At 48.7% G+C, this 12,063-nt stretch overlaps 1 protein-coding gene across 2 annotated transcripts in view; it reads right to left on the bottom strand.

Annotated features, from left to right (window-relative positions):
* Positions 1-7,835: 7,835 nt before the first annotated feature.
* The window catches only part of cacna2d1a (calcium channel, voltage-dependent, alpha 2/delta subunit 1a), a 92,503-nt gene continuing 88,275 nt past the window's right edge, over positions 7,836-12,063 (bottom strand). The window contains exons 38-39 of one of the 2 annotated variants that reach the window (XM_056578062.1): positions 10,373-10,455; positions 7,836-8,205 (exon numbers count right to left, since the gene is read on the bottom strand). In XM_056578062.1, the coding sequence (XP_056434037.1) occupies positions 8,080-8,205; positions 10,373-10,455 (209 nt within the window). In that variant the 3' untranslated portion in view covers positions 7,836-8,079. The remainder of the gene's footprint in view (positions 8,206-10,372; positions 10,456-12,063) is intronic. The other variant, XM_056578063.1, reaches the window with a different exon arrangement.

The following is a 12,063-nucleotide window of genomic DNA, read 5'->3' as shown; positions in this document are numbered from 1 at the left end:
TAAGCGTACAATCACAACAAATGTAATTGACCTCGCTCTTCTTGTTGTGGACTTCTCCACACACCGAATCGTGCCCGTGAAATAACATTACCATGGAAGTGAGATTAAAATCATGATCGAGGTCTCACACGCTGGCTTTTGTTTCCAGCTCATCAAGAAGACTCCAGCAGCAGACCTATCAGAGACGCTGGATAATATGAATGGGCCGGATATGAAAGCCAGGGCTCTCTCTCTTTATCGTAAGCTTGGATGGCTGTAATCAGAGGCAGCATACGTATGATGCTCCCCATGTGTGTTTGACTCACCAGCCGTATGTTTGTAAAGTTCATGTGGAGGAAACAGATGTGCAGTACCTATATCTGCCTGTAGATGAAGTACCCCTTTACGCTTCACAGTAGACTAGTATGTAGTGCCTTTAACGGCCTGTAGGTGGTTCACGGTAGACTAGTATGTAGCGCCTTTAACGGCCTGTAGTTGGTTCACGGTAGACTAGTATGTAGTGCCTTTAACGGCCTCTAGGTGGTTCACGGTAGACTAGCATGTAATTCCTCTAACGGCATCCAGGTGATGCACGACAGATGCTAGCATGTAGTTCCTCTTAGGGCCTTAAGGTGGTCTGCGGTACAGACTAGCATGTAGTTCATCTAAAGCAAACAAGGCAACAAGATGAAATGTGCTCGTTCGGTCTCATAATACAAAGCAAGACATTTGTATTGTTTGTTCAGTGAGGAACTCATTGGCTAGTTCATACTCTTATCAAGTCCTGATTTTTTGGGACGAGTTTTGGCAACAGACCAGTTCAAGGCGCCCATTCAAGTATCCCCCCCCAATGCGCCAAACATGCAGCATGTGCTTCCGCTGCTGGTTGCACAACAAACAATTGTGGCGCTCTTTAGAAGAGACATAAGCACCCTCAAAGCGTTCATGTGTAAACCAACGGGACGTCACGGCGGCCACTACTTCCATCAATGTCTTTACCGGCCTGGGTGACAATAGCTATGACCTGTAGCGATGGGCTTCTGTGTGTCTGTTGCAGCATCGCACGCCTCGTCATCGGATCTCCGATTCAGACTGCGAGACGATGGCACGGGTGACCTTTGAACGAGAGGCACAGTGAAAACAGAGCGTTCCCGGGAAGGCGAGGAGGGGTGGGTGTGTGGAGGGGTGCGGGGGCTGGGTTGGGGACCCGGCATTCCAGAACTATGGGTCTTGGTTAACCCCAACAAAGGGTTCCCATCGGGCTGCTTATGAATATCACAGAAGACCGACCACACTCGCCATTGCGTCACAAGACTTCAAGGATCACTGTGAACTGGATTCCTCCACCATGGGGGTGTTTGAAATGGAAATGAGGACAGGGGAACCTGGGGTGGGAGTGGGCTGGCTGGGGGTGGTTTAGGATGGGGGGGGGGGGGGGGGGTTGTTTGGGGATTCGAGATGTCCCTTGACACAATTACATGATAACAACCTTCTAAATACCAGTGAAATGTGTAAATGTGTGTATCCCTGTGGGAAAAAAAAGAAAAGATAAAGCCCCCAACAAAACCTCAGTAAGGTCCCGGTGGTCCTGAGCCTCTGTGTTGTCCTTGTTGGTGGAGGTCTCAGAAGTTCCTGCAGGGGTTCCCACCCTCAATGTTGTGCTTCTGTGGATCCCGGTCTACCACTGCTTCAAGGCCTTTTAACGGAGGGGTGGTCAGAGAGCCCCCCCCCCCACGACCACAGACACCCCGTTCCCTTCTTCCCTTTGGGAGGGCGGGTTCTCTTCAACGGGCCTGACGTTGCTTTGGGACGGCAGTGTCTACTTTACAAATGTTGTGGCTTAATGCAGGGAGCAGTTGCTGTAGGATGGAATCACAAGGGCCCCTGAGAGCCGAGGCCGGCCCTGGGGCTGGGGGGCTGGGGTCCGCCAGGGGCCCCGGTTTGGGGGGTCCAGAGGTTCCCGGTCAGCTGGAATGACACACTTTGTGTGCAGCAAACATAATTGAAGCAGATGAATGTTTGTGACGAATCTACGATAGAAAAGATATTAAATAGATATCACTGGCCAACTAAAAAATGCGCAGGGAATTCTGAGTATTTATATCAGCCTGCTATTGATTTTTATATCATCGGTGCTGCAGCCTCGTAAGAAAAAATATTGCGGCCGCACCATTATCTATAATCTATTATCAATATATCTATTCACTACATAGGGACTACAGTTTATAATATAGATATACGCAAAGAGAGAGTGGCCGTGTGCTAGTGCTTGGGTTTATTTATTTATCTTTACGCGCACCCCCCCCCCCCCCCCCCCCCCCCCCCCCCCCCCCCCCCCCCCCCCCCGTCGGCGTGCCTGGGAATCAGAGATATATCATCGAATGGCTTATTTGTTTCATGAATACACCAAGTGATAAAATACAGGCCCTAGCCATATTAGTTCACTTGCACACAGCCCATAATATGACATGCGATAGTCGTTCCATGCTGATCGCATGGAAATCTATCTTCTCTTTCCCTGAGGACATAAATAAACATATCGATGTAATTACTGGATGGCTAACACTTCTCAACTCATTTAAGATAATAAACATTTTGATGTTTACCCTGCAGGGCGTTGACGAGAGGGACTTCCTGTACTGAGATCCACCGACTTGAAGCAGGGCTGCAGACCAGAAGACTGCAGATTAACATCAGAAACACAACAGTGACGACCTCGCCATGTGGACTAGGGTCGACCAGTTGCCAAACACTCACGTCAACTTTCAGCAGCAGCAGTGCACAGCAGTCACTTTCACCCATTGCGTACGGGGTATATGAGCAGGTTCCATGGCTGAAGATTTCTAATTTGGTTATAATTATGACGTCAATTTAGAATATTTGTTGAATTTATATTTTGATATATATTGTTTTTACAATTATTTTTATGTTTTACTTTTCCATGCCATGCACTCTAGCTAATAAGTGCGCCACATTCCATTCTAACCAGTCATTAACATCCATCAACATAAATCTAAAAAGTAATTTTAGATTTATTTTTATAGATACGATTAGGCTTTCCGTTACAAATGTATAACCCATCCAGTGGTGCGGGTGTGTCGATTTTGCAGGGACGAAAAAGACGAACGACTTTCACTCAGCTGCAGTGGACGTTATTCTAATCATTAAATCAACCCCCTTCCTTCTGAGGGTGCAGCATGTGTAATCTCATACTGCTGTTCTCCTCCAACCGATTTTCCACCTGTGCTACCAACAGTAAAAGCCATTTTTATGAAACATAAATTCTTAAGACATTGTAACGGGTCTTATTTAAAACACCCAAAGCACCTCGAACTAAAAATATCGTCATTTTTTTTACGTCTTCACGGGACAACCGTATTCAACGCAGCACCGGGGCTGGTTTTTAACGCGTGTAATAAAGAGTAAAATTACCCTGTAGTTTGTCTTTGGGGGGCAGTGAGACCCCCACCCCTTCCCGCCCAGAACCGCTGCATGAGCACAGCTGGTCCTGGGCTCGAGCATATATTAAAAAAACACCACCAAAATAAAAGCGCGGGAGAGCCGCTCTAACGAGGCCGCGGCCCCTCGCTCCGGCCGAAGCGCACTGGGTCAAGACTGAAAAATGTCGTGAATTTACGACTCGGAGCCGCCGCTCGGTCATTCTTTATCGCCGTGTCCTCCGGGGCCATTTCAATGTCACGGCGTCCGGCGCGGAGGGAGCGGCAGTGCACTTCCCGGTTCCCCCTCTTACCTTTTCCTTGGGACATGGTTGTTGACTTTGGCTCGATGTCAATTCCTTCCTTGCAAATCGCTGCCGGGGATTGGGGGGGGGGGGGAGAGTCACCAAGGGACATTGGGATAGCGGTCTCCTGGTGCTTCCTCTGCATGCATGCACGCACACACGCACGCACGAAGAGACACGCACACAGGCACACACGCACGCACGACGACATACACGCAAGCATGAACACACACACACACACACACACACACACACACACACACACACACACACACACACACACACACACACACACACACACACACACAGGGTTATAGAGAGGGGAAATGTGTTCTGGCACAGTGACAGACGTAAGTAGAACTTTTTGTAATCCATTGTGAGCAGTAATTAGGCTTTTGGCAAGGAGAGGAAATCAGCCAGCAAGTGAAATCTGACACCAGACGAGAGATAGCAATCATAAACTCGTTTATTCGGGATACCTTGGTTGCACACAAACCAACACGTTCTCCTTCCTCCCTCGAGGATTATACACTTGCTTTGTCCATGTTCATTTTCGTCAAGAGATTTTTATTTTTGTTTCAACAAAATGTCCACGCTTGACTCTGAAGAGTTTCGTTTATACATATTAAACCCCGAACGGGCTTGGTTTCACAGAGGAGCCCGAACATGACCCCCCTCCCGGAAAGAGAACCTGGCATTGGCTCAAATCGCTGAATTAATGTAGGCTTTCCATTGGCTGCTTTGAAGCCACACAGGCCACACAGGATTGGCCGTCGGGCCCCGCCAATCATCCGCCAGGTAGCGGCAGGTTACAGGACACTCCATTTACAACACACGTGAAGCAATCCTCAAGAAATAAAAAAGAATAAATAAATAGAGAAAGCTCAAACCACACAAGCCCACACAGATAGCAGAGCACCGACATCATCAAAAACACGTCAATCATATATAGGATTCCTGAGGTGACAGCATCGGAATTTTTAGCACTTAAAGAGTGGCTTGGGGACTTTGAACAGCCACAAAGCCCATATCCGTTTTCCAATAACTCTGTGCATTACTCGCACTGAGTTTGTCGTCATTAGTCAAATTTATTATAACGTTCGATGGGATCTTGAGTGACTGAAAGGCAATTCTCAAAGGGTTTTCGGCCAATCATATGACAGGAGTACCACATTCAAACGCCACACTATCCAATCAGGCTTCTGTAATTGCTTTGACCGCCTCTCCCGCCCCCCGTGAACCAAATGCTGTCTCCCCAAGAGAAAGGCAGTGAGAAAACAGCTGATCATACCATAGACATATCATAAACAATTGCCTGACAATGTATGTTTCATGTAAATATTATGTCATCAAACACGCACACACACAGTATATATATATATATGTATTATCGTTGCAGGCCACCACCATGCGACAGAGAAAAACTCTAATGACACTCCGGTAGTTGGTCATTAATAAGGGAATAGGTTCCTCTCCAGTGAGAATCCTATGGCACTTGACTTGATATCCGCTAGTGTGAGAACACATTTAGGATTAGAAATCCACTCGTTTCTTATTTAATTGAATTATTTTACAGTAGTTTCATCCTTTTCAGCGGGAGATGGAAAGACAACAACGGGAAAGGAACCAAACAAGACCTCAAAGTGCCCCACGAGATCATCAGAGTATCTGACCTAACCACACACACGTGTTCCCCACTACGACGAGAATGGCAGAACTATCTTCATGAACTCATTTCATGAACTCATTTCCAGCTAACTCTTTTCTGGTTTGCTGCAAATGGATTTGGGGTGTGTGTGTGTGTGGGGGGGGGGGGGGTCAAACAAACAGCTGTGTATTCACACACTGTTATCGCTAAAGTGCGGGAGTAGCAGTGAACTACTGGCCCCACATCGCGCAGGGCCCGGCATCGGATAAACGGTTCAGTTCCTGCCGAGTGGAGTCCTATCGAGTTGGAAGGCGGCGTGATAACCCCCCAGCCGTCAGCTCTACACACAAGGAGCCAGACGTCATCTCTACCCTCGTGACTGGGACAGATGTCCGCTCACAGCAGCACACAATTGTCAACAAAATTGTGATTGTCAATTCTTACCAGACATAAACACTGACAATATTAATAATAGTTATATTGTACCGTTTCCCAGTCCACCACATAACATCTGCCACAACCCAATGACCAGATGATCAAAGCCTTCTCAGCTGTTTTTCCTTCTTCATCCTTCAGAATCCGTCCAGCAACTAAACCCTCATTTCCCCAGGCACACTCGCACTCTGCTTTCATGCCGCTAACTCGCTTCTGTGTTGCCGGGCTTTTCTTTTTAATCTGACATTTCATTTATATGAAATAAATCTGAACTAGAGAGATTCAACAGCCATCGGCCATGCGGTCCTGATAATGATAATAACGTTTTGAATCCCGACACACTGTAAATACAGAGCCCGACGTCGCTGAAGTCCTTTTGGGTTATCGTTTGGCAGGGATCTCTCCCGTAGTCAACACTCGCTCCGTTCAACCACGAGGCCCGTGTCTGTGATTTAGCAGCTTGTTTGTTTCCCGGATGGAACAGGGTTGCGATTAGCCGTAACGGTCTGGCCAAAATGCACTCGGTGGCGTCATCTTCCACCCGATAACTCTTAGGTTTGGGAGGGAAGGGGGGGGCTGTCTTATTTACTGGACGTCAAACAAATACCCTCCAAACTTTACACAGCTCTCATGTCTTATTTGAACAGTTACTGCATCAGAAGGCCCCAGACCAAAGGGGAGGCTAGATCACCTTAGAGCACAGAACATGAACGGAAGGACTCATTCGTTGTGTTAACCCGCACTTTTGTCAAATGATTTCTCAGTTGATAACTTTCAACGATAACTTTGAAGTTCCAGTGCACATAGTAGTGGTTTTATTTTTAAAAAGTAATGTACACATACACTGTATCATACCAAAAACATTTCAACAAATGATGAAAGTCTTCATTCGGTATCTAAAATGATATGAATTTAGAAACTTGGTGTAAAACACAAAAGCAAATCTGTAACATGCAGTCCTGATTCATACGTTTTCAAATAAACGGATAAACGTCTTCCACACGCGCACGGTATACTAAACAGAGACAAACTTCATTTCGTCTCTCTTTTCTTGGCACTAGAGTTGACCTTTGAAGAAGCACACGGAAGAGAGACAGGACAGGGTCACTGTTATTGGTTGACGTGCACCATGGCAACAAGATTTCAGTTTCAAAGTTTTAAAGTAAAAGAAGGCAGAGGGGACCACAACTCACACCAAAGTGTGTCAACTAGTCCACGAGAGAAAGAGTGTCTGTGTCCTTTGACAGAGAGAGACCCATGGCAGTGGATCGCTTAGATTGGTTTACCATTAAAACAATGTCTATATTTTCCTTTTTTTATTTTTTTTTATATCACACATATCTACAAGAGGGAAGATCGTGCTGAAGGCGCTCGGACCGAATGTCCGAAAGACTTGTGACCAGTTAAAATGAATAAAAGTAATGAAGAAAGAGTAAGAAAAGAAACAGCCACGACGACTTCACAACGGTACGGTGTCGGCCGTTAAAAAGAAAAAGGTTTTAAAGAAATGAAAATAAAACACCATAAATAATCTTAAAAGTGCAGCTTCTCTTATTGCAATGAAAACCCAAACAAACACATAAACTCAATAAATAGTGACTCACTCCAATCGCTGAAGAACCAGCCGTAAAATAACTTCCTCAAAAAATACTCAAAACGTTTGTTTGCAAAGCTCGGCGATCTTTTATGCCGTGTTGAAATAAAAAAAGACCCCTCGTATTAAATAAGACGTCACTAGGACCCCCTCCTCACCTGCCCACTTCCATCTGCCCCCCCTGCACTAAAGGCAGTCCAGTCTGTAGTCGTGGTGGTGGTGGGGTGGAGGGGGGGGGGTGGTATTGGGGTGGAGGGGGCATGAGCAAGGGAGAGAAAGTTCACAAAGTGGCCGATTCCTCTAATCTCCGATGGCCGCGGGTAAAGTGTGGAGGGAGGGAGGGGGGGGGGGGTTAGGGTCAAAAGGTCAAAGGTCAGGTTCTCGCTTATTATTCAAGCGCTATCTCTCAGCAGGCGTTTCCTTCCCTCTCCAACCCCCCCCCCCCCCCCCCAACCCTCTCCCCTTATCGACGCACACAAGTGCACACAGACACACACAGACGCACACAGCTTGGCCTGGGAGGGATTACCCAGCAGCACTCGCAGCGTTTAGCCGCCTCTTCATCTTCTTCACCGCAAAGCAATTTAATCTTCATCATCATCATCATGTCATGGTTGTTGTCATTATCATCGTTGAGGGGGGGGGGGCATAAGGTATTGGGTGACCCGGAGAGGTCAGGGGTCACGAGGGGACGTGGGCGGGGCTCCGGTTACCGGACATCGTCCACAGCAGGAGCATCTGGACCCCCACCAGAGTCCACAGGGAGGGGCTCAGGGCCGCCGCCCCCCCGCAGCCGAAGTCCTGCTCCTGGAGTCGCAGGGGGGGGGGGGGGGGGGGGTTAGAACTCGTAAAACGAAGAAAACATAAAACTAATCTAACCCGTCAGATAAACAAATCTCCTAAAACGTAAAACATGTCGGACCAGTGACTGCGTTTACACGTTCCAGCGCAGACGACGGCGGACCGAATTATGACCCGTCAAATCACGCGGACAGACACCGGACTGGAGGACACGCTAAAGACACGCTAAGGCACATACGGCGTGGCTTAAGATCCCGTTCAGCACAGTTCTCTGTAAAGTCGACTGAAGATCAAAAAGTCGACCTGATTTTTATTAAGGAAGAACAATTTGTTTAAGAACTCAGCTTCAAGAAACCGAAACACGGCGGCTTTTGAAGTCTGGGGCTGAAGGAGGAGTGAGCGGCGCTCCGGCCGCTAGCGTCTGGCTCCATCGCGCCGCACATGTGTGAGTGGGACGGACGCCGGAGTCTATTGGCCGAGACAGATAGAGACGGATGGACGGAGATAGCGCGCGGGGGGGGGGGGGGGGGGTGGGGGGGGGCGGGTGGGGGGGGAGGGATCCACGGCAGGCAGTTCAAAGACAGGGGGAGGTCGAAGGAGGGAGAGTGATGGCAGGGGGGAGACAGGGTGAGGAATGGAGGTGAGTTAGGGGGAGGGGGGAAGGGGGGAAGGGGGGGATGAAAGGAGGAGGACGCGTGGGGAGGGGGGGGGGGGGTTGGTACGAAGGTAAAAGTGAGTGGGGGCTGAGAGACGAGGAATATGGGTGAGCCAATCAAGGGAGGGAGAGCGAGAGAGAGCGAGCGCGTTGGAGATAGCGAGAGAGCGAGAGAGAGAGAGCGGGCGAGCGAGAGAGCGGGCGTCAGAGCGAACGATGATGGACTGACCCGAGGCAGCACATGAACATTGGCAGCACGGTAACATGAGCAGAGAGGGAGGCAATGGGCAGCCTGCGCTCGGACGGCACATGGCCTCATCCTAACCATCAACAGCCAATCAGAGAGCGGGAAGGGGAGACAGAGACAGAGAGAGAGAGAGAGAGAGAGAGAGTCATGCAGTAAACACAGAGAGCCGGTTAGGTATTAGAAACAGAGCATTGCCACAAAAGACGGGAGAAGTGATAAACGGGTCACTAGAGGAAGTCGAAGAATTCATCCAAGTAACGCCGCTTACAGGTGGAGGGCTAGAGAGGGGTCGAGAGATGCTGTGTGTGTGTGTGTGTGTGTGTGTGTCTGTGTGTGTCTCGGTGTGTGCGTGTGTGTCTCTGTGTGTGTGTGTGTGTGTGTGTGTGTGTGTGTGTGTGTGTGTGTGTGTGTGTGTGTGTGTGTGTGTGTGTGTGTGTGTGCGTGCGTGTGCGTGTGTGTGCGTGTGTGTGTGAAACAAAGGGAGAGCGAGACAGCACAAGCAGGGGGTTAGTTCTCTCTCTGATGACAAAACTGTGACAGCGACTGTAAATCGCAAATAAACAAAGCGTTGAGACGGCGAGGTTTCACACGCAGTGGATTGGCCGCCGCTACAGAGATCCGTTTGTTTATCCGTGTTTCTCCGTTAGTCGGGAAAGCCGGACCGTTTCTGCCTCTCTGTGGGAAATCTGTGCCGTGACGCGTTTTGGGGCGAAGGGGAGGGAAGGGCGGGGTTAGTCACAGGACTGATTTGCATATATCAGGCAGCGTGTGAATGGGACCGCGACTACAAAGGGACTCCGGGAGGATGAGCTGTTGCCGAGACGGGATCGACGCTGGAGGTCATTGAGAAACATGAGGGAGGGAAGAGGCAGAGAGGTATGCTGAGGACGCAGACGGCCTGGTAAGAACAGGAAGAACATCGACTCCCAGCTGCTGCTGTTGTCGTGGTTTTCTAGAGAAAACATTCGGAAGCTACACCCAATGACGTTTCTTTAACTATAAAGGTACCGGCATTACTTTGACAATGTTTCGTCTTTTCTATGGTTTCATGGAATATTTAACAATAAAAGTATCCTGTGTAGCACTGGAACGAGAGTATTGCGGTCATTACCAATTATTTGTTTTCCTGTGATAATAATTAGACATTTGATTCATGTCGCACATTCGGAAAACCAAAGGCAGTTTACAAGCGTTAAAGAAAAAAGTAAATAAAGAAAAAGATGTATGCATGAATATGAGCAAACTAAAGAGAAGCGTGGGGAGGAACTCACCCTGGTGTTGTCGTCGAAGCAGTTGGTGGGCCCCTTTCTGTAGCGCGGGTTCCTGGCCAGGAGACACGGGTTCGGACCGGTGGCTGACGGCTCCGTTAAGGAACACGGTTGGACACAAACCCATCCCAACACAACACCCGGTAAGGAGGCAACGGGACTCAACGCACACAAACCCAACACAACACCCGGGGAGAAGACGCAGTTTGACGCCAGGTCCCCGGACACATGACCATCTTTACCCGTCTCATCATTTACAGGGCTGATCGGAAGTGGAATTATCTGGGCCTGAAATGATCAAATACATTCGAGGACACCATAGAGAATTGCCTTTCTTGACAACAATAAAAGGAGCGGAACTCGCACACCATGTAGCCGATGCAACAATACGTTTTTACTGCCTAAAACTGTAAAGTGCTACCCAAAGTGCGTGCCAGACGTTTTCAGTCCCATTCAGACCATCCTCAGTGCAAACATACAAAGGTAAAAGACTTCCTCCAAAAGGTCAGGTAGGTTGACGTGTTGACTACACATTTTAAAAGGAACCGCTCACCTATTTTCACTTTTCTTGACAACATACCGAGCTCAAGCCTGAATTCAGGCACCACGCCTGAACTCTATCAGGCCTGCATTTATAGTCACCTTTATCGATAAATTCCCCTTAAAATGTGTGTATGTGTGTGTGGCATCGGTCCACCACCAACCAAAGGTTAACAGAGTGCTTTCTGCTGGAGAGATGACGGGAGAGGGTTTAACAGTGGAAGGCACCAGTCTTCCACCGTGTTTCCAAGCCATTAGTGCTGGTTATTGTATTGCAGACCCAATGAGGCCTAACATGGTAACCTCCCCAGCAGGAATGATTTGAACGCTGGCCGTCTGGGGCTCCAAGCGAAGGGATTAAAAACACACGACAAGAACAAATAATTAATAAATAAGTGGAAACCTTCAGAGTTGCTCGCCGTTTCCTACTTGGCCACAGCCCTGTGTGTGTGTACGTGTTTGCGTGTGTATATTTGTGTTCATCTTTGCGTGGTGTGTTTGTGTGTTTTGTGCGTCATATGACGAGACTTGTGCGTACGCCGTTCCAGAATCCGTCGTGTCCCACAGAGCCATCTGCCACACAGACCGATCCACTCCTCAAACAACCCCTGGAAGAAGGAACCATTCTTCATCTCAATTTCCGCAGAAACCCGCCCCACTCCCCCAACCTCACACACACACGCCCACGCACACACACACACACACACACACACACACACACACACACACACACGCACATCCCCCCCAGACAGCAACAAGCACCATCCTCCCCCGCTCCCTCTCGCTGTGCCAAGCATGGCAATGAGATTGAGGAGATGTGTGTGTGTGTGTGTGTGTGTGTGTGTGTGTGTGTGTGTGTGTGTGTGTGTGTGTGTGTGTGTGTGTGTGTGTGTGTGTGTGTGTGTGTGTGTGTGTGGTGTTCTTGGGCTTCTCTATCGTGTTTATTGACCTCTTGACAAACATGTTGTGATCGGTGATCACAACATGTTTGTCATCGACCGATGATGAGGTCAGGAAACAGAGACGGGGGGGGGGGCGCAAAACAGACTCCAACAACTCCAGCACAATACACCGGTATGTCTCGTAGCTTAGCACACAAGACATACTGAGCACATGTGTGTCTTGTAGCTTAGCACAACAAGACATACTGAATG

The sequence above is a fragment of the Gadus chalcogrammus genome, chromosome 19 (assembly GCF_026213295.1).
Source record: "Gadus chalcogrammus isolate NIFS_2021 chromosome 19, NIFS_Gcha_1.0, whole genome shotgun sequence".
In the NCBI taxonomy this organism is placed as follows: Eukaryota; Metazoa; Chordata; class Actinopteri; order Gadiformes; family Gadidae; genus Gadus; species Gadus chalcogrammus.
Note: the sequence above shows the minus strand (reverse complement) of the source record. Positions and strands in the feature narration are given on the sequence as shown.